The sequence below is a fragment of the Pogoniulus pusillus genome, chromosome 19, assembly GCF_015220805.1.
Source record: "Pogoniulus pusillus isolate bPogPus1 chromosome 19, bPogPus1.pri, whole genome shotgun sequence".
Classification (NCBI taxonomy): domain Eukaryota; kingdom Metazoa; phylum Chordata; class Aves; order Piciformes; family Lybiidae; genus Pogoniulus; species Pogoniulus pusillus.
The window spans coordinates 12,913,001-12,940,666 of record NC_087282.1 but is presented as its reverse complement, the minus strand read 5'-3'; the positions used below and the strand labels follow the sequence as shown (position 1 = coordinate 12,940,666).

At 41.2% G+C, this 27,666-nt stretch overlaps 1 protein-coding gene and 1 long non-coding RNA gene across 2 annotated transcripts in view; one reads left to right on the top strand and one right to left on the bottom strand.

Annotated features, from left to right (window-relative positions):
* Positions 1–7,981: 7,981 nt before the first annotated feature.
* On the bottom strand, positions 7,982–25,996 carry CHIC1 (cysteine rich hydrophobic domain 1). The gene is made up of 6 exons (XM_064159346.1): positions 25,810–25,996; positions 18,684–18,738; positions 11,938–12,093; positions 9,926–9,982; positions 9,534–9,593; positions 7,982–8,814 (listed from the first exon to the last, which is right to left on the bottom strand). The coding sequence occupies exons 1-6, from the start codon at positions 25,971–25,973 to the stop codon at positions 8,764–8,766; spliced, it is 543 nt and encodes a 180-aa protein (XP_064015416.1). The 5' UTR covers positions 25,974–25,996; the 3' UTR covers positions 7,982–8,763.
* A 101-nt stretch (positions 25,997–26,097) lies between these two features.
* The window catches only part of LOC135183688 (uncharacterized), a 41,497-nt gene continuing 39,928 nt past the window's right edge, over positions 26,098–27,666 (top strand). The window contains exon 1 of the long non-coding RNA XR_010305654.1: positions 26,098–26,325. This is a non-coding gene — a long non-coding RNA (uncharacterized LOC135183688). The remainder of the gene's footprint in view (positions 26,326–27,666) is intronic.

Sequence of the window (27,666 nt, the reverse complement as noted above, 5' to 3'; positions counted from 1 at the left end):
AGGAGGAGGAGGGGGAAGAGGAGAAGCGGCGGCGGGCGCGGGGCCCCGCTAGGCTCCCGCCGGGGCCTGAGGCGAGGCGCGCATCCGCTGCGGTAGGGACGGGGCGGGGATGTCCACAGCCGCCGGGCCGCGCCGAGGAACGCCGGGCTTAACGCGCCGCCATTGCTCTTTCTTTGGCTCCGGCGGGCGGGGAAGGGGCAGAGGGAGGCGCGGAGGAGGGCGAGACCCCCCGGCGCGGGCGCGGAGGCCACCGCCGGGCCTTAGCGCCGCCCGCTCGCCCTCACAAAAGGCGCCGGGCCCTGGGCATGCGCGGCGGGAAGGCGCAGGCGCTGAGGGGAGCGCAGCAGCCTCAGGCGGGCGGGAAGCATTGGAGCTCGGCGGCCTCGGCTGCGCCTCAGCGGAGGGTCCGAGCAGTCTTCCGCAGCCTGCGCCGCACGGGAGGGTCCCATTGAGAGCAGCTGAGGTAGGCACAGAGCTCGCTTCCCCGCTGTCACACCAGGCCGTAGCCAGCTGAACAAGGTTTCCATCTTCCAGTGAAACTCGAGCCTTGGCAAGAGAGCCCAGCATCAGCTGAACCGCGCTGGCTCTCACTGACATTGAAATCACTTAAGTCCTTCATTTTTCCGTCACCAATCTGCCAAAATCTGGTGTGGAGCTCTGCAGCCAAAGCCCTCACAGGATTTTACAGGCTTGAAGAGCTACCAACGTTTTCTTCGGCCTTTCCCCAGTGGTTCTGCTAAGATTGAGACTGGAGATCTTAAGTGAGATCAGCATGGAGAGCATAAGAACACAAAGAGCCACTGTGGCTCTTGAGCCACGGGCATCCCATTAGAAGCTCCCCAAAAGGCCTGGAAAGCTCAGAATTCCTGGAAAGATTTTTGCTTCAAATCACTTCCAACTCATGCTGCTATTTGTGTTCATTCAGCTGTTCTGTCAGCATAGCGATACTCACAAACCACTGACACCGTGAAAGAGTTTGGTACTTCTTGGGTGGGATTTGCATGACCCATTTCTGGTTCTTCAGCTCAGAAGTCAATTTCACATTTTACACCCTAGAGAGTCAGCACCTGCTGCTTATTCTGCAATTCCAAGCCATCTGCTAGCTTCTGCTTCAGAGCAGTTCTATCGGTATCACCCTCAAGTTTCAAAGCTCTTCATTCCAACAGCACTAGATAAAAACTTAAAGCAGTGTGCTTTTTACCACTACTCAATGCCACCAAAAGTTAGGAAGAATCATAAAGCAAGTTACCTCTTCCATATCCTCAGCAACAAAAAAACTTCTCTAGCAGGAATTACTTCAGAAGCATCTCTTCTCTGTGGTTCCAATATGGTGAGGCTCCATTCCTTGTCTCCCCTGGCTTTCAACTACAGGTAGGAAGGAATGCTGAACAAATGCGCACTGCAGCAATTGGAGTAGGAATTGAAGCTGAATCAACCCCTATGATTTCGTGGCCATACAAGAAAAATGGGTTCAGATTAACTCACACAGAGGTAGAAAATTGTGACTTAGCCTCAGGAACCAACAACCCTTGTGAACTGTTGTAGTTTGGATTTTTCTCTAGAACTGCAGAGCTTAAAAACACTTGAGAATTATCTAAAATAATAAATAAAACCCAATAGGAATTAAATTAGGTTTTGAAGGAAGTTATTTGTACTTGGATGGAAGAGGAGGAGAAGACAGAGAGGATCTTCTCAATGCTCATCAATAGCTACAGGGTACAAAACAAGAGGATGGCACAATACTCTTTTCAGTGGTGCTCAGTGGCAGGACAAGGGGCAACAGGCACAAACTGGAACCCAGGAGGTTCCACATGAACAGGAGATCCTTCTTTGGTGTGAGGGTGCTGGAGCCCTGGAACAGGCTGCCTAGGAGGCTGTGGGGTTCTCCTCTGGAGAGATTCCAAACCTGCCTGGACATTCCCATCTTGGGCAAGCTGCTGTGGGGCTTTAGCAGGGGGTTGGACTGGTTGATCCCCAGAGGACCTTTGCAATCCCCACCATGCTGGGTTTCTGTCAAAAAACAGTTTTCAATTTATGGCCTTGCAGTTCATAATCTAGCTCAGATAAAAGATGTGGACTGACCCTCTGTGGCTAGACTCTACTATCCAGTAGTCTTGTCACTTTAAGGTTAAAACAGATTTATCTTTGATGACGGATGAAATGTGCAGGTAGCTAGGAAACAAGCGTGGAATTACGTCCATGGGCAGCCCTGCACTGCTGAGAGGCACTGTAGCACTGTGGTTTCTCCAACCGTTCCCATTATTAATTGGGCACTTGGAGCTGCTTTATTCACTCAGCCTTGGGGCTACTGTTTACAAAAGTACTAATAGACCATATTCTGCAAGTCATATGGTTTCAAAGCATCTCCAACTGGGCACCCACCACAAGCACGGGGCATGTTAGAGCATTGTCGGCACAGCTGCCCAAAGGAGAGCTCCTTTTTACTGTTGTTGCCCTAGTCAGACACCTCACTGTCATGTCCCAAGGATATCCCTCAAAGACATTGTCTGGAGAACCTGTAATTTTCAAATTACTCATTTGGACTTCCACATCACATAATTTACACTAAATACAGTGCAGTCATTACCTTTTCTTTAATAGAAGCCTTTTAATTTAACTATAAATTCTTTTTAGTCTGAAACCTACTGCAAAACCTCCTCCCAATTTTATCACAATTTTACATATCCCATGTGAACCAGAGTGTTCTTACAAAGTGAGATTTTTTTCCTAGCAGAAATCTCAGGTCATTTTTATTATTAGATATATAAATCTATTTCCTGCAGAACTTTGAGTTTACTGTAAAAAAAAAAAGGCTATTGTGGATGATAATATGGTTCATATAAAGGATGTAAAATAAAAGGTGAATATATTCAAAGAATAATCCTCTGAACAGATGCAGTGTCTACAAAAATGCAGAAAAATCAGTGGTGTAGCCTAAACATGAAGGTGCCCTGTTCATGTGTTTGCTAAACAAATAAGTGTACATCAACAAACTCCAAATAGGTCAAATCAAAACAAACCCATTAAATCTACCTATTCCTACCTAAACTACAAGGAAATTTACATCAGGGCTTTTAGAAAATTACAAGGAGAGTTCAGGCCTCCATCTTGGAACTAATGTTTTCAATAAAAACATTTTTGTTGGCTTTCCAGAGAGAATCTGTCTGTGACAAAGATCAATTTTTTTTCCTCACAGGAAGAATGGGGAGCACACAGATGAGGACCTGGAGGAGAGGAGGACCAGTGTAAGTATCAAGGAATTCCAGTCCCAAGTGTCAAATGATGAGACCGGGCTGTTGGGATCAGTAATAAGTGTCCGTTGGGAGCTTGTATAAAGTACAAGCAACTGAAAAGTCCAAAATTTATTGCAGGATGGCTATGAATCAGAAATCCAATACAGCCATTACAGAGACAGATGCAAGCCTTGAAATGTGATGGCTTCAATTATTTTCAGAGGAGAGAGGGAACAATGTCATGGAAATACCTGGTGCCTTGGCCATGAGCCATTCTCTGCAGTGTCTGGTTGGTTCTGGTCACCCTTACTCAAGGAAAATTAATTCAAACTGCAATAAATGCAAGCAAATGCAAATAGGATGATCTAAAACAGAGAACTCCACTTTTGAGAAGACTAACATTTCATTTGTTTAGCAAATGAAGACTAAAGGGTTTAAGTCTCTATAGGCTTAATTACAAAATATAAATTCAGCTGCAACACTTTACTCTGCACTGCAGAACAATATTAACACGACAGAGCATGGCAAATGGACTCACACAGACCTTAGAGTAAGCTTCACTACCAAACAGTTCTGAAACTTCCTTCTGATAGCAGAAGTTGGGACCAACTCCCAAGCATTTTTCAAATTGACCTTTTCTGGTAGTCTAGGCATTACATCTCATGAACCCCAACAGGGACTGACACCATGACTCAACCCAACATTCCTACACATGGCCTAACATCACAGCAGCGTTCTCTACATTTCTTACGCAACATTCAGCAGCAGTTCCACGCTTGTGGATGTCAACCCAGACGCTCCCTGGTCTGTCCAGAACAACTGAGGACACCAACTCTGAACAAAACCACTGCACATGCCCATTCCAGCAATGTAGCATTTCCCCCTTGGGGATGAGCCAAAGACTTTAAGTCCTGCTTTCACAGCTACAGAGTTAACACACACAAAAGGCTGTATTGTGCTATGTTCACAATCCTATAAGCCTTTGATTTGTATCACACTGACATGCTGTCCATGCTCCCTTTGAGGTGGGCAACACAGGAGAAAACCTGATTTTTAGAGAGGAAAGCTGCAAGAGACTGCTACAACAGGTCACAGAATCACAGATCTGCTTTGTTTGGGTAAGACTATAAGATCATCAAGCCTGTTTCTTCTAATACCCAACCTAAACCTCCCCTGGTGCAGCTTCAGGCCATTTCTTGTCCTACCACTTGTTACTAGCATCCACCTTGCTCTAACTTTCTTTCAGGGAGCTGTGGAGTCACAAGTTCTTCAAACAGAAAGCTTGTAAGCCAACCAAACAATTATCTGGAAAATGAAGTGTGATCATTGTCCAGTTTTCTTTCCTGGAAAGCCTTCATAAGCTTTCCAAGTCTTGTTCTTTAAATCAAGCAAACCATCAAGTCCCAATGTAAGCACCTCATATGCATCAGAAACATGTCTCAGTTAAGAAACATCCACTCTCACCACCCACAGCTGATCAGCAACACACTGCTACAGGGAGAGACACAGATGATTATTTCTTTTCCCCATAATCACATTGCACTATTCAAAGGTTTTTATCTTTCAATTTAATTAAAAGAAGAACATCTCAAAGTAATTATGCATCTCTGACATCCAGCTCCTTTCAGTGGCACAAGCTAGTGCAGTAACTTGTGGAAAAGGAGCTCAGTTAAAATTTTGTTTTCATTTCAAAGCCCCAAGCTCTCAAGATGTGAGGTCCCGTTAAAAAAAGTGGCTGTTCATTTCTAAACACAGTAAAAATGTTAAGAACACAAAGTGTTTCATACAGTTTAAACAAAACCACTTGTTTTATGCAGCACAACTCCTGTAACACCACAAGCAGAAACCAAAATGGCAGAGGAATCGCATAGTAATATTAAAATGAAAAATAATTTACACTGAATATCAATAGCTTTGACATTTTGTTATTGCTGCAGTGGTAGTGTGTAGTGTAACTGTATTAAATTGTCATGTGAGACAAGAACAAACATTTACATGTGTTTTTTGCACCTGTTAAGGAAAGAACAGGAATTTGTTTTATTTATCAAGAGCACACCAGATGTAGTAAAAATGTCTTCTCTTTTAGAGTCACCCACCTAGAACTGAATCCACGCTCCCTAGACTTGTCTATGCGTGTCTTGGAACAGTGTGGGTTTATTTCCCCTCCTCCTACAGTAAAGCAATTTCACCGAGGAAGATGAGGAATTGGCAGGTAAGACCTTTGATGCTCTGCCACAATTTAAAACTTCAGTACTTCTAGATACCAAAAACTTAGCAGGTATAAACCCAAACATTTCCCAGATAAAGAAAAATAGAAAGTTAGTGTTATGTTTCTATGAAAAATAAGCATTAATTTGGTACAGTAACTGCTTTTAAATCTGCTGCAAGCTCATACTCCTGATAGTTGCTAGTTCCCTTCTCTCCTTACTCTCTGCACAGCATTTTCTCTTTAGGTGGAACCAGTCAAGGCACTTTCTTTACCACTTTCACCACACTTTGCTAACAATCTCTGTTGTATTGCCACAAATTCTTTCCCCACTTAACAAGCAAGCTCCACAAACAGGTTTACCAATTCACACTGACTTACTGTCAAAAACGACATTCAGTCTTGTAAGAAACATTTTCCTGTTGGATGTTTTTATATTAAAGCAAAGGATAGCTCTGGCAATAAAAAGAACCTACAGGCAGAACAGAAGGGCAGGAGTTCACAGCATTAGAGCAGCCCACATCATAACATGAGCTTTGAAACCCGTGCCTTTCAGATGCAAATATAATACTGGTGCTGGTTTTGCATTTTAGTGCACATTTACCTACTTAATAAAACATGGTGCTTACTGTAAATGGCAGTTTTGGCTCTCATACTCTTTATGGCCATGCATTTAAATGTCTATTAGAACACAATAAGAAGAGACCCTTCCATGGTGCAAAGATTATACAATTAACAATCATGGACAAAGGAAGAATTTACATGCTTAAAATGTAAACTTTATTCTGTGCTTAAGTGCCTCATGGTGCCCAGGAGAGACAAAGGGGCAGACATTCTGCTGTGGAGCAGAGTAGCCTCTGGCACTGGACATGGCCAAGCCCACAGGAAGGGGACAAAGGGATGAGAGTGGGTAAGAAAAGCTGAGGTCTTGTTCTGCCTTGGATCTCTGGTCCTGTGCAGAACAAAGGGACCAGGGAGCAGCCCAAAGAGACTGTGAGCTCTTGGAATTCAGAGTGTCCTCTCCACACTTCACAGAAACAAGACAAATCAGAAATTTTGAACTGAAAACCACATGAAGTCAGCACAGGCTGAAGAGGATTCCTGTTAGCAGCCAGTTTGAAGACTGTCAGCATTCACTGCTGGCAGTTCTTAGACCATTCATTTAGCTTGTCAGTTCTCACAGTTGGAAAAGAACACCTCGAAAATACTCACATGAAGAAGAAAATATCTGCTGAGATTTCTTGAGTTTCTTACAAAGAAGAAAATTACTATCAAAGTTCTGGCACAGCAGTAAAAAACTTTCATTGTTGTGTTAATTAAGCTAAACTCCCTCCACTCTGGAAATTTATTTGCAAGGGAAATACAATCCAGAGGTGTGTCTGCTGTTTTGGGTTTGGTTTACACTATTTTTCTGCCATTAAGTATTTTCTCTGCTTCTAATTAACACCCACCCTAAAAAAAAATAATTGGAGATAACCCTTTGCTTGGTTCTGTGATAGAAATCTAGATGGCAAGGTGTAGCTAGTAGGAAAGTCCAACAACACAGTTGGGTTTTATTCATCACATCACAAATGAAATTAACCAGTTGTCGCCAATTTACCAGTTAAATGTAATCTCTGCACCAAATATTACAGATTTCAGGAGGTGAAGCATCAGTCTGGGACTGGAAACTCCTGCAATCACCAAAGCTTGACACTCCTCAGCTGTACAGCAAGAACAGCCCAGCATTTGAGTCCCAGTTACAACTTGCAAAAAATGTGCCTTCTGTAAACACTGTGTACAGGAAATCTGGTCTACAGTTTGCAGAATGCAATGGTCTTACAAATATTGTATTTTAATACCATACTGCATCCTGAAAAGATGCCAAATACATTCAGAGGAAACCCCAAGTTACTCTGAAATTAAAAAGACACTTGGAATGATGTCACAAGGTGTCAAGTTTTGTTATTATTTGCTTACTATTAGCAAGCGGCTCCACTTAGGCCAGCCACAACAGAAAGTTTTCCTACCACTGCCTCCCATCCTGAGATCAGGCAAGCAGGGAAGAATCCAAGAGTACTTGTGAATTCCATGAGGCATTTGTGGATCTTCAGACTGTGCCTGGATGCCGAAACACATTGTGTGAACCCTTTCAACTGAGACATTTACCTGCATATTTTGAAACAGGGCTCTGATTTCAGTAAGAGTTATTTCCACTGGAGATGATGCCCTGTCACCTAACTCTTAAAATGCTGAAGTATGCTCACACTTTAAAAATACCATAAGTGTTACTTCAGGCTTGATTTGGCTGGTCCACATTTTTCTCCTTAGCAATAATGAAAGTCTCCAATTAGGAAACATCTTTTCTTTACCTAAAACCATAACTTGACATCCATCTAGCATTGATTAACAAGAGGCTTTAGGGTATCTTGCAAATAGCAGCCATCATCTACCCCATGAATTCAACTTTATCAAAGGTGAACAGCATTCAAACTTCCTGTCTCAGGTGCTACAAACCACACCTAAAATGCTTTCAAACCCAAAAGATGACAGAAATGCTATGCATTTTTCATTCATTTACTAATCAAAGTGCAACTGAGCCCTACACATCTATTAGTATGTACAGACTTGGATGGCTTTACCATAAAACCAGCATGTGGATGGGTCTATACAATCAGAGGGGTAACAGCAAATGTGATGAGGAGAACAAGGTGGGACTGTTGGCAATAGAACAAGAGCTATATTACATTCTGTAAACCTTGGCATACCACACATTACATTATGCAAAGAGTCAATATTTACAAATCCATAGCGGGTAAAAGAATTAACCCACTCGTGTCAAATGATGATTTTGCAAAGTGCAGGACAAAACCAGTGCTGTTTGATTGCGGGTCCTATGCGAGCAAGTTAAGACTAAAATCATCACTACTAGATGCTTACCTGGATGTTTCTACTTGAGGGTTTCTTGGCTTACAACATTTAGAATGAACTATAGTATGACATGGCGTTAGGCTGCACATTGGAGGACAGCAAATAAAGAAATTAATAAGGCAGCATGCTCAGAACAAGTTTAAGCAGCACTGATGTTAGATCCCTAGTGGCAACTCTATCCATTCTTCTTAATGGTAAAAAGTCAGAGTGCAACATCAAAGCCTCATGTAACATTAAAAAAAATGTGCAAATTGTTCTCTTCTTAACAAAAGAAAGTAACATAGCAAGGAAGATATTCTACTGAAGAATGTTTTTAAAGTCACAGCAAAGTAGACCATCTTCTTTCCAAAATCATCTACAAGGCACTAAGGGTAGAAAACGATAGGAAACAGGAAAAGACCCCAACGCTGTTCCTCAGTCAGGTCGAAATATGGGATATTTTGGTAAGAACTCTATTAATATTACCTGTTGGAGAAGGGAGAAAGACAAGAAGAGAACACAGTAACCAAGAAGGTCAAACCTTCAGCACAATTTCTATGCAGCATTAGCTAGTACACAAGGCTAAATGTATCTGACATGTACTGTAAGGAGGGAAAGTATCCCATTGTAACAGAGCAGAGATTTTTGTTGATTCTGAAACACAGGGCTTTAGGACACCTGACTTTTTGGGGTGACTTTTCTTCAGGCTTTGGTGACTACACATGAAATGGGATAGGGAGGCAGGATCACAGAAATGTTCTAAGTCCTGCTTCCCTAAATGCACTTAGTTAAAAGTTTATGAAATTGAGAGCTGGCAAAGAAAGTAAAAACCCAGGCAAAACCCATACTACTGTAAAAATGCAATGGAAAAGGTGGATGAGTGTTAAAGATCTAGGGTCTGGTCTGGTAATTCCCACATTGACCCTCCCTCATTAAAAATTACAGACCAAACCAAGGCTACCTCCAGTGCAAATGCAGAATTTATGATGAAACAAATACGTTTTGTGGTGATCATCTCTAAGTTTCAGTACATAAACTATGTCTGCTTTTGTTAGAACTGGCCTTAACAGGTGCATATCAAAACACAACTGCATATTTTCTTGAGAAATTATTTTGGATAGGTCACAATTCAGCAAGTTAAAGATTTTCTCTCTAAAAAAAAAAACCAAACAAACAAACAATCAAGTCACAGAAGTAATACTTACATATTCCATCATATTGCTAGTTTCACATTTCCTTTTGCTCAGCTTCCAGTGCAAACCAAGCTAAGAAAAGAACCATCACAGCATTAATACACACCACAGTGTTGCTGTGGTAAGTAATATAACAAGCATTAGCAATATCCAATTATTAGGATCTGGAACACTTCAAGCACAGGCTTAAGTGTCCATAAAGTATGGAATTAGACTGCAAAGTTCCTAAATGCCAAATATAAAAAAAACCACCACCAAAGCCCACAAAATCAAAACAACCCCCAAACAACCAACCAAAAACCCAAACAAGAAACAAACCCAAAGAAACAAACCATTGAAAAAAAAATTCCTCCCCCAACTTACTGTTCTTAAAGCTGAAAATACACACACTCCACCTTTCTCACCTTATGATATAGTCTGTTATTTTCCCATTCTAATAACTTCTGAATTGATCTTCTAGTCTAAAAAAAAGTCAAAACTGTATTAGAAATGGTTCAGAAGCCAGCCTCATCCTGAATAATCTTCTACTACCAGGCATTCTAGTTTAAAATTAATTTAAAAGTAAACTCATTTTATAAAGCAGGACCAAGCAAAAAGAAAATTCTAAATACAAATCCTACTTCTCAACTTTAGATCTTCTCCAGGTTAAAAAAAAATGCCTCCCCTTTTTTTCCCTAAACTTATAACTGCAGCTTCTCCAGAATTCATTTACTCAGTATGAGGTCCTCACAAAACAGCATCTCCCACTTTCTGGTGGTCCACTCGCTACAGGCAGTTCCCTAATAACACACAAAGGCCATTATCTGTCATGTCCAGATTTTCATGGAACATTGAATGGTTTGGGTTGAAAGGGATCTTGAAGATCATCCAGTTCAAACAGCCCTGCCATGGGGAGGGACACCTTCCACTAGACCGGGCTGTCCAACGTTGAACACCCCTAGGGAGGGGACATCCATAACCTCCTTGGGCAATCTGCTTCAGTATCTTCCCACCCTCACTGTAAAGAGTTTCTTCCTAATATCCAATAATTCTTCCTAACATCCATTTTGCTCATGTAATTGGTATCTGAGTGTTCAATCTCACCACCACAGAACTTCAGCTCTCAACATACAATGTCTCTGTTTTCAACTCTTGGATATAAAGTGCATGTGACATTCATGTTCTGCTCTTTCCACAGCTGTGGGAGAAAGTCTTGGAGCTTCAGTGATTTTGAAGGTCATATAAAGATCACTGTGCTGTTCTACTCTAGTTCCTGCATAGCATATCACAAAATTCCATCCACCAGTTTCTTCACTAAAGCTCATTCTATCAGTCAGCAGTTCAAAACCTTCACATATTAGGCCTTTAGTGCATTATTTATTTATTTAAAATCAAAACTTCAATCTCAGTCAATGCAAATGTTACTTTTTTTTAGCAAGTAGGAAACTTTGCCAAAACACTCTGGTTTATTTCCCTTGAACAGCACTGCCCATTCCTTGGTTTGTTTTCAGTTTGTTTCATTACAGATCATAAACTCTCAAAAGCCAGAAGTACTACCTTTTACACAGATATTTATTTCAGATCCTTTCCTGTAATTAAATGCACAAGTGTGAGGCTTTCTTCCTAGCGCACCTTAGATTTGTGGATAATATGATTTTATGGCCACAAATCTTATATAGCTGCAAAGATTATCAGTATTCTATACATATTTATGCACTTCCTAAAGAATATTCGTACACCACATCTATTTATGTACTTCCTAAGCATTTACTGCTGTGGTAAATCAAATCTAAATGTAAACCATGGAGGTAATTATGATCATGTTTACTTGATGTTGCTAAAGCTTCTCAGAGTTGTTACTTTGGACCTGATTACATGAGTTGTCAAATTTCTGTTGGTCAATTAAAAAAGAGAAATCTCTAAAGCTCCCAAATAGCAAACAAATCTGAGTTTCTTCTTGACCCTCTACTGTAACATATGTCAATTAAGCCACTGCTCTGAAGTGTTTTGATGTCTACTGCAAACAAAAGAGTGATTTTTAATTTAAAAATACATATTTATTCTGGAGTTGGGATAGGGACTGTGAAAGGTAATTTTCACTCTAGTTTAGGCAGTGTTTGAAGGTCAGTGTTCAGATCTGCACTTGTTTAATTCAATGTTTAGACCTTTAGAAATTCTGCAAGTGTAGGTTATCACATATACTCCATCCCACTCTTCAAAGTGAGATGGGACAGGCTTATTCCTGAAACTATTAACTCAATTTGCCTCATTAACAAACATCCATTTTCTCTTTTCTAAGAAGTGGAAAACAGAATTGTCTTTTGAATACAAGTGAGACCAAAAAACGGAGTTTGAAATTGGGCTGATACTAATGAACATGATTTAAGTTATCAGCAACTGTAAAATCAACCCAATTAAGACTGAAAGCTGTACTTACTCTTTTGTTAAGACAGACTACAGGCCACAGGCTACAGCCCAGCGTGCAGCAGCAGCACAGACAGCCACAGAGCAGCCATTTTACGTTGACAGGGAGATTCTTTCTTAAACAGGCATTCACACGACCAATGCTGGTCTTGAATTCTTCTGGGGCAACCTGCAACAGAAGTGCTGAACTTCAGTGGAAGGCCATTACAGGTCCTTTCTCTCCATAACTGCCTCTACAAATTAACATGGAAATGAAACACAATACGATATGACCTCATCTTCTAAAACATTGGTATAACAGAGTGAGCAGGGAAAGTCACTTTCCTCTAATAAGTAGCATAAAAAAACAGTGCATGCCTTGCAAAACTTGCACTGCTTTACAAAAGCTTACATTAAGCATCATTTAGTTGAACAGCCTCACCTTCATTTACTGCCCCATTAATGTATCAATTGTCCTGCTGATGTGGTGACCCCAAACAAAACTAGAAGCAGGACACAGCAACATATGGAATGGCTAATGCTGACTTAAAAACCCAAAGCAAGGCAAAAGAGAGTGATAGAAATCTTGTCTCTGTGGGAGTGTGGGGCAGCTTCCTACTAAAAAATACCTGTGACAAAGGAAAAAGAATAATCTTGTCCAAATTTGTTTCAGATCACTGTGTCTGGGTAAAGGTGGACCTCTGGCCACAAATCATAGAATGGCTTAGATTGGAAAGGACCTTAGAGATCATCTACTCCAGCCTTCCTGCCATGTGCAGGGACCCCTCTCAACTAGACTTAGTTGCTCAAGGGCTCATCCAACATGGCCTTAAGCACTCCCAGGGAGAGGTGTTTAAATTCCTAAAGTGAATCCATAATGACATCAGGCCATGACTTAACTTGTGGCTGCTCCCTAAAATATGGAAGCTTGGAGAGACAGACTGGATTATATTTAAGATAAAGAAATGCATCTTTGTGCAGGATCAGAAACAAAACCTAGCTGCTGAAAAACATTTAAATTGGGCAATATTCAGCAGAACTTGCTCAAAATACTATTTTCTGTATATTACCACTGTAGTCACTGTGGAGAAACCACATCATCTATCAAAAATGAGCTCCTTTCTCTGATAGCAGCATGTTTCTTACAAAAGACTGGGTGCACTATCCTATTTACAGACCCCAACCCCCTCATATCTCTACAGAGCCTAACTAACTGATATCTGACAAGTCAAATATGGCTTTGTGGTATTTACTCCAAGATGGTACCTTTAAACTGTAACACAATCCAGTGTTTGAATGCACGAGGCAGAATAATCAGATCCAATTTCAGACTTAACCAGTCAGACATGACAACTCAAAAAAGGAAAAATCTGTCCTAACTGTTTTCCACATTGAAGGTAAAACAAAAATAAACCAAACAACCTAGAATTAATCTGTGTAAAAAGCTGTGCAACTGCTACATCATCCTTCCACCCATGCTGGCCTGACTCTGGTCCTTTGGTTCTGCAAACAAGGGCAAGAGCAAACACAAAAGCATTAATATAGTCACAAAAGCCTCCCTCCACCAAAGGAGAAAACCACAGGACAGGAAATGGAGAGGACCTGATTCTGCTACCCCCACCTATTCACAAGAGCTAAATTCATTAAAACATGGCAGGAAAAGGAGTAAATAAATCCAGCATCTGTTTCCTGGCCATTCAGATCACCAGGCAGCCCCAGAGCCAGAGGTCATCTGTGTTTGTATACGAGCCAGGCCTACAGTTAGCAATATAAGAACACAATTTAACATTGTGAATACTTTATAGCAGGAATTCATAGGTGCACAGAAAGGTATTTTTCATGTGGTCATCCAGGATCTCCCATCTGAAATAGTCTGTCTTGTTCTTCTTTTTTCAAATACAAATGGATCAAGTAAAACAATTTTCATTTAGAGTAAAATCAGCATTTTATGTATTCTAGAGCTTAAAAAAGAAAAGAAAGATAATTGCAAATAGAAACAGAGATCCTACATTGGGATACTTTTAATCAGCAGGAAAAATCAAAATCACAATGTAGTATTGAAAACTGCATTGTACTTGCACATGTCCAAGACAGGAATTTTACAGATCTCTTTGTCAGTGCTGGCTCATGTATTCAGGATATAACAAATATCAGATGCACATGAGCAAGACTGTTTCATCTTCAGTGTGGGAGAATGTTTTGCAGCACGGTACAGCTGGGCTGGGAGCATGCAGTAGGAGTACTGTTGTACAGCATCTGCATTCAGACAGGCTTCAGTGTCAACTGAGCTCACATACACTAACAAATGAGTGTTCTCAATGCTTCAGGTGGTTTTCATGTTCATAGCATGAAAGATATATACACTTGCTCTGATATAAGACTTTTGAATTTGTACAAGTATGATTCTGTTTATTTGAAAGATAAAACTAAGTAGGGCTTTTTCTTGCCCCTGTTAGTACTTGTGTAATCAGTCCCACTAGGAAATGGGAAAGTTTCCTTTTCTAGTAGACAAACCTGACTGCACCTTGACAACCCCCCTCAACCTCAAAATCCAGCTGCTCAAACCTACCAATGACAATGGATTCACACAGCTGAGAACTTAACAAGACATCTCATTATCAGTTGTAGCATCCAACATGAAAAACAAGTCAGCCAGGCTCTTTGATCACAGCTGACAGAAAATTTGGAGACCTAGTAAGAAAGCAGTGGGATGGTGAGGTTCCTTGCTATCTGCTGCTTTGGAGCTAGTCCCTGACCACACCAAGTTGGCAGTTTGATGCTAGTTTATAAGAACAACATTGAAGTACTCTTGTAGAGCATAGCACTGCAAATGGCTAAGCCAGGATCCAACTTGCCATCAAGGAACAGAGAAAATTTCTATTTCAAGATTTCTAGTGAGATGCTTACCTCAACGTGGTACATGAAAGTACCACAACCACCTGCCAACACATCAAACACTTCCATGTAAAGGTGGCTTTCTTAGTTGCAACCTAAAGTGAAATCACTTCAAATGGTTTTGAATAAAGCAAACTACCTGATGTATTTCTCCCTTTAGGAAACAATCACAGTAAATATTTGTGTCAATGACATGTCTTCATTTGGAACTAATGGAACCAGTGACCAGGGTTAAGCCTCACTCTGTGATAAATACAAGCAAAATGAGTTTGTTGCTCTGCTCTCAGCTTTCAGCTCAGAGGTAGCAGTGTTATACACTGAAAAAATCTGTAAATAAATGTGCTAACAGAATGCTTTCCAAGTGAAACAGTCACAAAAGAACTGTGTTGAATTTTTGTTTTTAAACTTTGCCCTTTTTGTAGATATTGAAGGGTTAAGACAAAATAAGTGGTGAATTTCAAACAAATGGAAGATTCACAGTGCACAAAGAAAGCTCCCTACTAAAGTCCAGTTTGGAGTAATTTTGAAAAGCCTCTTGGAGAGTTTCTGTCTGGCTCTTGAAAAGAACGAGGTAAGTACATAGCTCCTGGCTGTGCAGTACACCTTGTAAAGAGACTTTAGTTCCTTTCAGGTCTTTAAGGGAGGGGAAAAAAAAACATGAAAGGAGGGGGTGTCATAATATTTTACAACAGGATGCAAGAGAATCTACAAACACAGGAAGAGAACAAGCAAAGCCCAGCAGGCCTGATCTTTCTCTTTCAATCATCATGATCACAAACCCTATCAATCACACACTGCAAGGCGATCACAATACCAAGACCACATTTTATGGCCCACATTTCCCTGCACTGCACAGTAATCTCTGTATAGGACCTTTAGTCTTTTAAGACTGGGGCAGGAAACTCTACTTTCTTCCTTAAGGTTCACTGCCTCCATCATTTTCTTGTCACCTGGAGCAGTGTGTGGTGCTGTGTCATATATCATGAAGAGTAGTTTGTTAAAAGCTTTTAAATGCTTGTTTTGTAAAATAAATAATCCTCCAAACACACAGCACCCAAAGTCTAATCATATCACTGAAAGTTAAATACTGCTTCTCTACTGAGGGTAGTCAGATCCTTTCTTAAAGCATTCTGCTGAAAACAACGTACTGTTTGAATGCCCAGCTCAGTATTAGAAACCAGTTGAAGTTTGTGTCTCATTCAAGGCAAACATTAAGTCAATTGAGCTGAATCAGCCGAATCTAACATCTGACGTACCTTATAGTTTCCTTACCTTATTTTTATTGCTTAAACTTTATCCTCCAATATATACATTCACTTCTCTCAAAAGCAGCAACAAACATGCCTCAATTAAAGATCTGAGGTCTGATTACGTGCATCTTAGCTCTAAGCTAATTTATTCAGAGTAAAAAAACTGGGAGATGCGGGAAAAGGAGAGATGAGCGAAGGAGAAGGGGTATAGTCAAAGGTTTGCTATCATCATGGAGCTGGGAAAACTGAGAGTCATGAAGCTTAAGTAAATTCCTAAGACTACACAGTGGCTTAAACCCAAATTTAGCACTTCTGGGAGCAAGGTGTAGCCAAAGAGTTGTATCCATTTCATTTTTTCATTGTCATCCTTTGCTTAAAAACATCTATCTTCATCTGCATTTGTGAAAAGGGAAAACAATACCACAGAAAGAAAACCACACCTATCAGTCCCATCTAATGGCTTCATCTTTTATACTCCATTAACCGAGGGAATATATTATTAATATCAATTCACTGAAGACAGTAAAGTGGGCATTAAATGTTACACATTCTGTGTAGCAGGATATTGCTTTACACTGGCTGTGTAATAATTCAGCTTCAGAGCAAACATTTGAATCACAAATTGTAATATAAACAGTCACTTTGCTATTCATAACTTGTGATTTCATAAAAATGGTGTTTTCAGAACAGTAGAAGACCTTAAACTGGCTTCTTATTGCAAATTACTTCTCAGGGTATTTGAAGAAAACCTTACTGGGAAAAAAAACCCTGAGTTTTCCTTTTCAATAGGAATAGAAGTGACTGACTGCCACAACTAGAGAATGCAGCAGATTATTTCTTGCAATTCATGAAAGTATTAAAACTCCACAACTGTGGTGTTTAAAGTCTTTCATGGCAGCGTGTGGCAGGCAGTAAGAAAAAATGTGTTTACTATCTCATTTGGTTGGTGTTTTCCCCTCACAAAAGGGAACTAATTTGTTTTCAAGTCTCCTTCCTCAGAGCCCCTCAAACCCAGGCATAAGAAAAAGATAACAGGCTATCAAGATTCTCAACAGAAGCAACATTCCTGTGTACAACAAATCCCTGCTCATGCCATTTGTGCTGTCACTGATTAGCTCTATAGAAGGGTAAATGCAAAGCAAAAGAACTTCTTTCCTCTCTTTGCTAAATTAAGTCCAAGCAGCTAGCTGAACATTAAATTAAACATTTATTCACTGTCCATTTAACCAGAGGAGGGCAATCGAGTGGAAAATGTGACAGGCATCAATAAAAAGTGTAGGTTTGGGGAAGGTTTGGTTTGTTTTGGGTTTTTTAATACATAAACATATTTTAGAGAGACAGAAAAAGATTAAATTTTATAATCAAATGACATCTTAAAACTTCCTGCTAGGCTTCCTGCTAGGCTTATTGATAACAACCTACAACTTGACTAAAAAAACCAAAACATTAAAATTGTTATGCCCAAAAAGTATTCTTGGGCTTTCAGAGTTTTGCAGAAGAGAAACATGGTGAGATGCAAGTGGTGTTATCTCCAACCCTCACATCACACACCATGGAACCAGTACGACTTCCTTTTGAGCTCAGGGACATCTTGAAGCAAGGCCAGAGCTCCCAAACTTCAAGGCCCAAAACTCCCAAGAGCAAGCTGCTTTTCAGCTGTACAGCTGTCAGAAGAGCTGGACAAATTCAATCTGATTCATACTTTGGGGTACAAAATAAGGAAAAAGAATCCCAGGTAGTTTTGGCAGAGACAGAAGACACCATCCATCCGCATTTTAGTATATTGCTAGTATGACTCAACAGCTACTGCAAGACGCTGCAGGGGTACAGTAACTGTATGGCATGGCATCAAAGAAAGTAGTAAGAGCCAAATCAACTTTTGCCTCACAAATCTGGGATATAAAATTAAGAAAAAGAAAAGCTCTGGAGATTAAAAAAAATCCAGAGAACAAGAATTAAAAAAGTTAAAAAACCCAACCAAACAAAAAACAAGCATGAGATTTTAAAACCAGGACCAAGAATTGTGTTTCAAGATTGCAATAATTAATAGTTATGAATATTAATTCAACCTGCATTTAGTCTGAATATTAAACTTACATTTAGTGAGATGACAAGACTCCAGAGAAAGCAGACTTACCACTAATTTTCAGAACTAAATAATTAACAAATTCTGAAAATACACTAATAACCTGCTTAATGGATTGATTTAAGACTATGATCTTTTCTTCCTTAAAGCTTTGGCTAAAACAGGTTCCCTTCCCAGAGATCTGTCTAACTATAAACTCAAGGCTTGAGCTGAAAAGAAGTCTAATGTTGGAAATAATTTAATTCACACAGGAGGCAGCACAACTCCAGATACCCATGAAGCAAGGTGAAGTGAGTCTTGCTTTCATGTAGATCACCTGGATGAAAAAATTATGATACCACCTTGAGCTTTTCTGTGTTTTAACATGTCAGAATCACTGTATATAGCTGCTGCTTGTGGGACTGGCCCTCAACCAGCTGGTTCATACAGCACAGGTAATTCAGTCTGCAGCATACTCCTGGCCTGCACAGAGGATTCTCCAGCATGTAATTCTAACACAGAAAGCACTGAATCTTTCCATTTAAAAGAACAGTTTAATCTCACACTTACCTTCCCTGTCAGAACAGAAGGAAATTCTGTATCAAACTTGTTGCTCAAGCCAAACCTTGAAAACAAAAGAGACAAACAAAATATATTCCACCTAACTTATTTTGTTTCCCTTAATAAGTGTCATAGATTTTTTGTACTCAAAAAAAATCCTATTCTCTTTTGCCCTTATATTTACATTATTTCATATCCATTTAGATGGAAAGCTCTTAAGTTCTCAAGTACCACTGATAAAGTTACAGGCAGCAGCACAGCTTTGTTGCCTTACTTCAAGCTGCTGCAAGAATGAAAATTCTTTTACAACTGGATGCCAACAAGTTTCAATCTTTGCTTTAAGATAAACCTCCAGCTATTACATTTACTAGGTTCAATAATCCTTTTAACACTATTTTTCTTACTCATGCAATTTATTCACATGCAACAGCTACAGCTAGTTGTAAGAAACCCATTCATCATCACCTTATAAGTTTATAACCACAGAGCTGTAAAAAAATTGCTTTGGGCTGAGTTAAACTCATGCAAAACATATAAGAGGCTATACAGTGAACAGTTTTAGGACAACTAGGAACTTCAGAGAAATTAAGTCTTAGGTATGATTGTGCCTATTGATTGAAGAATTGTTTTTGAGCAAGAGGTTAAATCTGGATTATAAACAGTAAAACCTACAAGGAACTAGACTTTGCTTGTAAATTTGTGTTACCACTAGCTCCAAAACTGCTCTAACAACCAATTTCCAACCATCAGGACTGACTTCTTGGTTTCATTTAAAGTATGTAGGTTGGCAAGGAGTTAACCAAACTCTGATGCTAAACCTGCTAGTTTCTGAAGCTGTCATCTTCCATCCCCTCTACCTTAATTGATATCTTTAACCTTCGCAATTCACTAATTTAACAGCAGCCAGCCTCTCAGCTACAACCTTTATGCATGAACAGAGCTTAACGCTATCTCTGCAAAGTTCAATATACTGTACATTGCATTCACTGTCAGCTCTGCTAACAATCCTGAGAATTTTTGATTTAAGAAATTTACAAACCCCAAAGGATCACAGCCAAAAAGAGCACAAACCTACATTATAATATTTATTGTAAAAACAAACCTTCTGGAGAGAGAACACTTGCACTTAGTCAAACTGTCACCTGAAGGACTCCTCACTGGTCACTTGTGCAAACACCATTACTGCTGAAATGCCACAGTCCCCATTATTTTACAATACAAACTGACTCCTGTGCACAGCATAATGATTCAGACATCCAAACTTGGCAGTGTAACACAAAAAAATGCAAAGTAAACTACAAGGAAGAGAGAAGCCTAGCAAGATGTAGACATGTACATAATAAAATGCAGATGTGGTGCTCAGGGATGTGGTTTAGTTGTCACCTGGCAGTGCTGGGCTAATGGTAAGTCCTGATGACCTTAAAAGTCCAACTGAAACACTTCCATGATTCTTTGTGCTGTCTTTAGAAATCCAGGAAGACAATTCAAATGTTTGTCAGTAAAACTGGTGAAATCCAACTCAGTTCTTCAATGCCATATTTACAAGAGTCAGAGCCTTGACTGTTGTAGAGAGCAGCATATTGGAGCACTAGATGTGTAAACATTAAAAGAAGTACCCATGAGTAGATCTCCACTGAAGCATTGCTCCAATTTTGCCTCTTAAAGCCATTACACACACAATAGCAAAATGTCACCTATTTGTGCTTGTTTTATTCAACATAGCGATAGGAAATCAAGGGAAGTTCTCCTTCCCCCTCTGCTCTGCTCTGCCCTAGTAAGGCCACAGCTGAAGTACTGGGTCCAGGTCTGGGCTGCCCAGTTCAAGAGGCAGAGAACTACTGGTGAGAGTCCACTGGAGACTACAGACATGCTGAGGGGCCTGGAGCATCTCTGTGAGGCCAAGGAGAAAGGCTAAGAGGCCTGAGGCTGTTTACCTTGGAGAAGAGCAGCCTCAAAGGGGATCTTCTCAATGCTCAGCATGAGCTAAAGCATGGAGGACAAGAGGATAGGGCCAAACTCTTTCCATGGTGCTCAGTGACAGGACAAGGGGCAATGAACACAAACGGAAACCCATGAGGTTCCATCTGAACAGGAAGAGAAACTTCTTTGGTGTGAGGGTGCTGGAGCCCTGGAGCAGGCTGACCAAGAGAGGTTGTGGAATTTTCTCTGGAGAGCTTCTAAACCCACCTTGACATTGTGATGCTGGGCATGATGCAGCTGTGGGTGACCCTGCAGGGGGGTTGGACTGGATAATCTCCAGAGGTTGCTTCCAACCCCCATTCCCAGATTCTGGAATTCTGTGATTTTCTGATTTTCACTGAAAGGTATCTAGAAGTGAAAGGAAGTGAACAGAACACCAGCACTGATGGGCTACTGCGTATTCCAGGCAGCTGGAAAGCCATGATGTTAAGGCAGTGCTACAAAAAGAAACAGTAAAAAAGACTTCAGGCAATCACAAAGGTTACCAGTGTAAGCACTTCCCATCCTTTGTGAATGTAATCTGCTAAACCAACCTCCAGCTTTTGAAGCTTCTCTTGTTAAGACAAAATCTTCCAAGGTTTGTTATATTATACATCTGTTCTTAATCCAGAAAAGATTAACAATTCCAAGCACAAACACAAGCTTGTTTTCAGGAACATGGATTTTCTGCCTATCAGCAACAAAGCTACCTGAAACTATCACAATTTTCACAATCAAGACAGTATAACCGATGTACTACTGGAAAACTCAAGTAATACTGCACTATTATTTACTCTATACAGATAATTCCACCTAATCACAAAAAGACCCTCTGTCTCAGAACACTAACTTACAGTGAGCAGCAGCAGATAGATGCCTGGGAAACAGAAGAAAACCAAAATGCAAAGGTGTACTAACATTTCTCCAGAATCCTCTTCTGGCCTTCAACAGCTCCTAGTTCAAAGTCTTTCTAAGCCATAGGTAGTCTCTTTTATCTCACTGGTCACATATACTCAAAATTCCCATTCCACCCATTTCCATAAATACCAACATAAATCAGTGCTTTCTGATTTAGATCTACTAAAAACACAAGATCACAAGATATTTTATTATGTTCAGTTTGAAGGCTGCCAGGAAATGGATTTAAACCCCAAAACTTTTAGCAGTTAACATTCCTTTCAGTTATTACACATCCAAGAAAACTCAGTTAGAGAAACATCTTTTAGACTGACACTTGGAAATGCCTAAAGGAATAGAAAATGTTTTGATGATACTGAAAGCAGCATCATGCTACATTAAAATACTATTTTTAGTCACCATCACTGATGGCCTTCAGTACTGAATGTTGTTAGCAATTTATGTCAAAAACTGAAAACCTAAAGTCCTGACTAACGGATAACTAACTTCATTAGACCTTCTACAACAGACTAATAATGATCCAGCATGATCTGGCCTACCAATTCTTCTTCTTCATTATGTAAAATAAATTCCACTACATGTCCTTTAAATAATTTAGAGCATTAGCTGGTGGTGATGTATTTCTGGGCTACTTCTCTGGCACCTCACCAAGACCTGTCCAAACCTAACATTCATAAGTTACATCACCTCACTTTCCCCTATTTGTAAAGTGGGGAGAATGCAGCTTCTTAAAGCTGTAGCAAGATATATTCACAAACCTCTCAAATAAAGGACTGGAAGAACACCCTGAATCATCAGTTGCAAACCTCACCTGTAACAGTTATCATGTTGTAAAGTTCCCTCCATTAGTTTACAATGCATAAGGAAGCAAAATTTCCTGTCCCCAGAACTGCAACAGGACACCTTTAGAAAGCACGTTCTCATGTCTACAACAGACACATTTGCAGGTGCTTTTTCTTTTTTGGACTCAGTGCTTCATTCTCATCTTTCCCACTATATTTACAGATCTTCGTCAGCCTTACTAGACTACAGAAGCAAAACCTATTCAGTCAACTCTTGTACTATTGTGGCTCTCCAAACTCCTTTCAGCATGGCTTCTTTCCCCATACCTAATCCAGGCTACAATTAACTTACTTGAACAGACAACTCAGACCCTACATATTACTCTTCATGAAGTATCATTTAAGCTGTGCCAACTACTAAAGACATTAATTGAAAGCCTTGAGCTAAAATCTCCTTGAACACTTGACATTTCTCTTCCTGGTCTAGGAGCTTTTCCAACTGAAGAGGATCCTTACCTACAGATGAGACTTTGGAAAAATGAAGTTTATGGTAACCAGCAGAAAGCTGAGCTCATTTGCTCTTTGAAGTATGTGCTATTTGAAGTAATAATCAAATGTCATCTTATCACAGTTGACAGCACCTAGCTGAGAATACACTTTTCATTAGCACCTGGGTTGTGAATCCCTGGGGCACTCCTACAGAAAATATAATGGAAGAATTCAAGTTCATTTGCATCCAAAACCAGGAGGCTTGCAGACTTAAGCAGAAATCACAAGCTGCACACTAAGGACAAAAATATGCTTAATGGCTGTTTCATTACCTCATTACTATCCATCCACATGGATTTAATGGTATGGAAAAATTACAGCAGACAAATAAAAACTTCTAACCAAGACAGAGTTTGTTTACTGCTCTGTTTATGAAAGTCATTGCTGTTGTTTTGGCAGGGATATGACTCAGTCTTCACTAGAAGTGTTTATGTTGAGATATTTGGATACTCCAACCACAGTCACACTGATTATGGCAAGGAACAGCGAACACTGGGTTTCTAACTCATTAAAATGGAATTTCAGAAGGAAAGAAAAGGCATTTACTAAGCCCTAGTCATTTCACTGTGGTGAAACCCAAAAGCTTTCTGAAAACAATAAACATGACTGATGAATAATCTTTTCAAAGTAAGAACCTTCTGCAGTGAAAAAGCACTGAATAAGATGAGCATCAATTTTGCTAACTGCTCATGTACATTGTCTCTCTGTGAGTAAAACAAAATCACTTTACATGATTGCTTTTACCATGCAGAAGGGTAAAAGGGTTAGCAAAACACCCCGTGGAAAAAGCATGATCTGGCTAAAAACCCCTCAGAAGGTTCTTGGAATTTATCTTCAGTACTTCAGGATTCTGCATCAGAATGCTGTTAGGGGCAGCAGCTCACTGACATGGTCATAAGGACAAAGACTCTCATGCAAAGAGACTAATACACAGTTTGAATCTACTGACTTGGGAGTTTTGCAAGAGAACTGTACCTGAAGATGACCCTGTAATTAAACACTTATCCCTTCTCTACACAGCGGAAGTATCCAAGAAGGCCAGTGTCAGGTGAAGAACAGAAGAAGGCATCTGAAGCAAAATTCCAAGGAATACAATGGCTTTTTAGAAAGAATTGGTTCTTTTAATTTTTTTTCTTTAATAGAGTGTCTGACTTGTCAGGCCAGCAATTTTTATCAGCAGCATTCCAGACTGGTTCAAGAAAACAAACACAAGTTTTACTCAATAACGTATCTCCCTTCAGTAACTAGAGCAGCCTGCTTCTGAAGCCAACTGATTTCAAAAGCAGCACCATGCCTCTGATCAAACTGTGACAGAATTTCAGAGCTCAGACATATCAGCCAGTAACTTTATATGAAGCAAAAGAATTCCCATTAAATAAGGAGGTTCAGATTAACATACTAGGGCATCCAAAGTTTATTTTTTAACATCCACTGACTTTTTTTTAATGTAAGGAGATCTAATATGCCATGAACTGATAAAAAAGCTGCCTTCTACCACTAAAGTAGGTCTACCTGTTGCAGGAAGAAAGGGAAAATAATGTGGATGGAAATTCATTTGAGATAGTTACAAGGGTATGTGTGCTTCCTCATGATTTCACATCACTTACAAGCATTGTTCTCTTTTGATGTAGGCATCAATAGTTGACAGAGTTCTTTCAGATGCTCCTGCCCATCCCCAAAAAGATGCTAGAGCCAAGAAAGAACATCACTGATACACAAAAAGCATCACAACAGACAAAGCAGTGCGTGATATGTTTTCCAGTTTAGTGCTTAAAATAGGTAACTAATAAGATGGGTAGGTGGTGTTCTGATCATTTTGCTTGTGTTACATCTCTCCTTTTGTCAGGCCACATGCTCTTTGGGGTCAGGACAGAAAGAAATTCCATCAACGCAAGCAAATACACTGTGGTGCAGCAGAACTACCCACTGGCACTAGCTGAATGCAAACCTGATTTAGACTTACATGATGGACACAGTATCTCTTAGGCTGAGAGCCTTCCCCACCCAGTGTTTTTGCTGCAGATAGCTAGATCCCACTGCACCTATTTACAGAGAGAAATGTGCATTCTTTTATGCAATCCAAAGACAGACCTACAGCAACACAATTTGGATGGACTGCTGCAATACAAAAATTTCAATACTTTTCCCTCACTGCCGTGAAAATTTCTTCAATAACCAACAACTTGTTGTGGATGTGCTTTGTTATATTCACTCCACCACTTGCTGGAGTAGAAATACTACCAAAATCCCTACGAGTAAACATTACATATAAGGTCACAGTTTGCTCATCAACTGTTTAAATAAGTAGCAAACATTCTGGCTCACGTTGCCTTCCATAAAACCACTTAACCTAGCCCACACTCTCCAGGGAGTTTGGAGCAGATAAAGTACTACCCAGCCGTGTGCCTGTAATGTGGGGGCTTCCACGGCTCCGCAGGGTCACAGGGACATTGTCTGCACAGACTGCTCTGCGCAAACATGTGGAGTTTACTTTTTTGCCTTACAGATTGGTTGGAAAAAGTAGTGCTGGGCCGATCAGCTACCGTTCCCGCACCCAACAGCCTGAACACAACTCCGGCTCTTCATTCAGGACTTTGGGTTGTTTACACCTACTGGAAAACACCAAGTTTCCCATTTTAACATGTGAAAAGCAGAACTCTCACAAACCAGGTGACATTGTGGGGGCGGAGAAGGAGCAGGGCTGCAGCTCATGGTAAGCCGGGCACCTCGCAGCCGCAAGGGAGGGAATGCTCGGGGCACGGTCCTCATCTCCTTACTCCCTAGCAGGCCCCCTCCAGGGGGTAACCGTGCCCGAGCAGCTCGGTACCACCGGCAGCACGCTGCTCCCGCCCGGCCTCCACCACCCCCACCCCACTCCACCGGCCTCCTGTCATGCTGCCCACCACCGACCCCCCAACGCTCCTTACACGGTGATGTGCCCGGCGCCCCGTACCGCTACGGGATCCGGCGCGTCGCGGGGCCGAGGCAGCTCCTGGCTCCGCACCACAGGCTCGGACTCCTCCTCCTCCTCCTCCTCCTCCAGCTCGTAGATCGTGTCGAAGTCCGCCATATTGGGCAGTAGTACGCTCATCTCAAGCCCTCCCCCGGCGCCGCCTCGCCGGGCGCCTGCGCAATGGGCGCCGGGGGCGGAGCCCCGCGCGGCCGGCAGGCGGCGGGCGGCGGCGCGCGGGTGCGCAGCGGCTGGTGCAGGGTGGCTCGTGCGCGGCGCTCCGCGCGGAGCGTGCGGCTGTGGGGTGAGGGAGCCCTTCTGCAGCTGCTGCGAGAGGCTGTGGTGCTGCCGCTGGCCGGGAGGGCCTGCGCGTCCTCCCTGGGTGTCGCGGTCCTTAGGGAGGAGCCATCGGCCGCCCCGGTCCCGTTAACGACAGGAGGTGCCTGCGGTCCCGCTAACAGGAGGAGGCGCCGCTGCTGCCGCTGCGCCTCAGGTGCGTGCGCGCCGCCCGCCGCTCTTCGCCGCCCCGCGCGGGGTGACGCGGCTCAGGAGGGTGCTGAGGGCTCTTCGCAAGAGCAGCTTTGTGTGAGCTGTGCCACCCGCTCTTGCTTCGGCACACAACCCGCCTTACTAGAGTTGCAGATGAATCACTATCGAGAAAAAAAAGTCCTTCATTTAGCCCCCTTCCCCCTTCTTTTCTCTCTCTCAAGGTGTCTTTGTGACAGACTGAAAAAGTATTCTCCCATTTTTACCAAAAATATTTTTTTCCTGTTTGGTGATGAATTTTCTAGATCAACTGTGGAGAAAGTGTGGGACGGAATATAATCTCACTGCCAATATTTAGAAGGAAACCTCTAAGAAAAGGAAAATAATTATCTAGTTGAGGCTCTAGCATTTTCCCCCCTCATCCTCGTTTGCATGTACACAAGTACCGTTCATAACCCATGGAAAGAAAGTCTTGAAACTACTGAAATAAAATTAAAGGCGAGGTTTCTAATAAGGCAGTGGCATTTATTTTACTCTCAGCTAAGTTCAGGATGCTTTAACTGATGAGGAAAAAAGGGATCACACTTAAGTCAATTGAGAAGGCTTTCAGGAATGATAGGTCTGATGCCATGCATGGACATTAGAGGCTTTAATTCTTTAAGATTTGTTTTAGTTCTTGGTAGCTTTGGTGAACCGTGCACAAGCTAAGTAATTGCATTTAAAACTACAAGGGATGTAACCTGCTGTCCTAGCCAGCACTTCCTGTAAGGAAGAACTAAACACAAACTCATGTTCAAGGCTGTGTGCTGAGCTGAGCAAACTCAGACAGCTCTGGCAGTGTTTCAAAGCAACCCATAAACAGTTAAAAACGATGGGTTTAGTTTATTATGGAAACGTTTCCCAGCACTGTCTCTGCTGCAAAACACTGAAAGAAATAGTGAACCGTAATCACTTTACCTTCCTTTTCTCTTAAGGCTTTGTGTGGCCACTGATTATTAAACCTTGCTGGTGGATTTCTTTCTGTTTCTTAGAATGTTTCTAAGATGACAAGTGAAGAGTTCTTACAGGTGCTTCCCCTCCTTAAATAATAATTTTATTAGAGGGCCACAGGTAGGGTTTCTAGCTCTTACCAAGATAAGTGTGAAATGTGTTGTGGACATATTTGGTATCTTCTCCTGTGTCATATTTTGTGCTTCTTGACGTCGTCATTGTTTTATCTGGCACTGTACACTGCTGGCATGATCCAGCTTTCACTGAGATAATAAGCACTTCTGCTCTGATTTGGGATGTGGATCAAACCCTTGAAGAAGATTTGTACTGGACTGTTGTTTGTTTGTTTGTTTTTTTT

Coding starts and splice junctions, on each gene's coding strand:
- CHIC1 (XM_064159346.1), bottom strand. CDS start 25,973: ATGAGCGTACTACTGCCCAATATGGCGGACTTCGACACGATCTACGAG. Junction 9,983..11,937: donor TAGTCTGTCTTAACAAAAGA/GTAAGTACAGCT, acceptor ACTTTTTTTTAG/ACTAGAAGATCAATTCAGAA. Junction 9,594..9,925: donor ATAACAGACTATATCATAAG/GTGAGAAAGGTG, acceptor TTCTTTTCTTAG/CTTGGTTTGCACTGGAAGCT.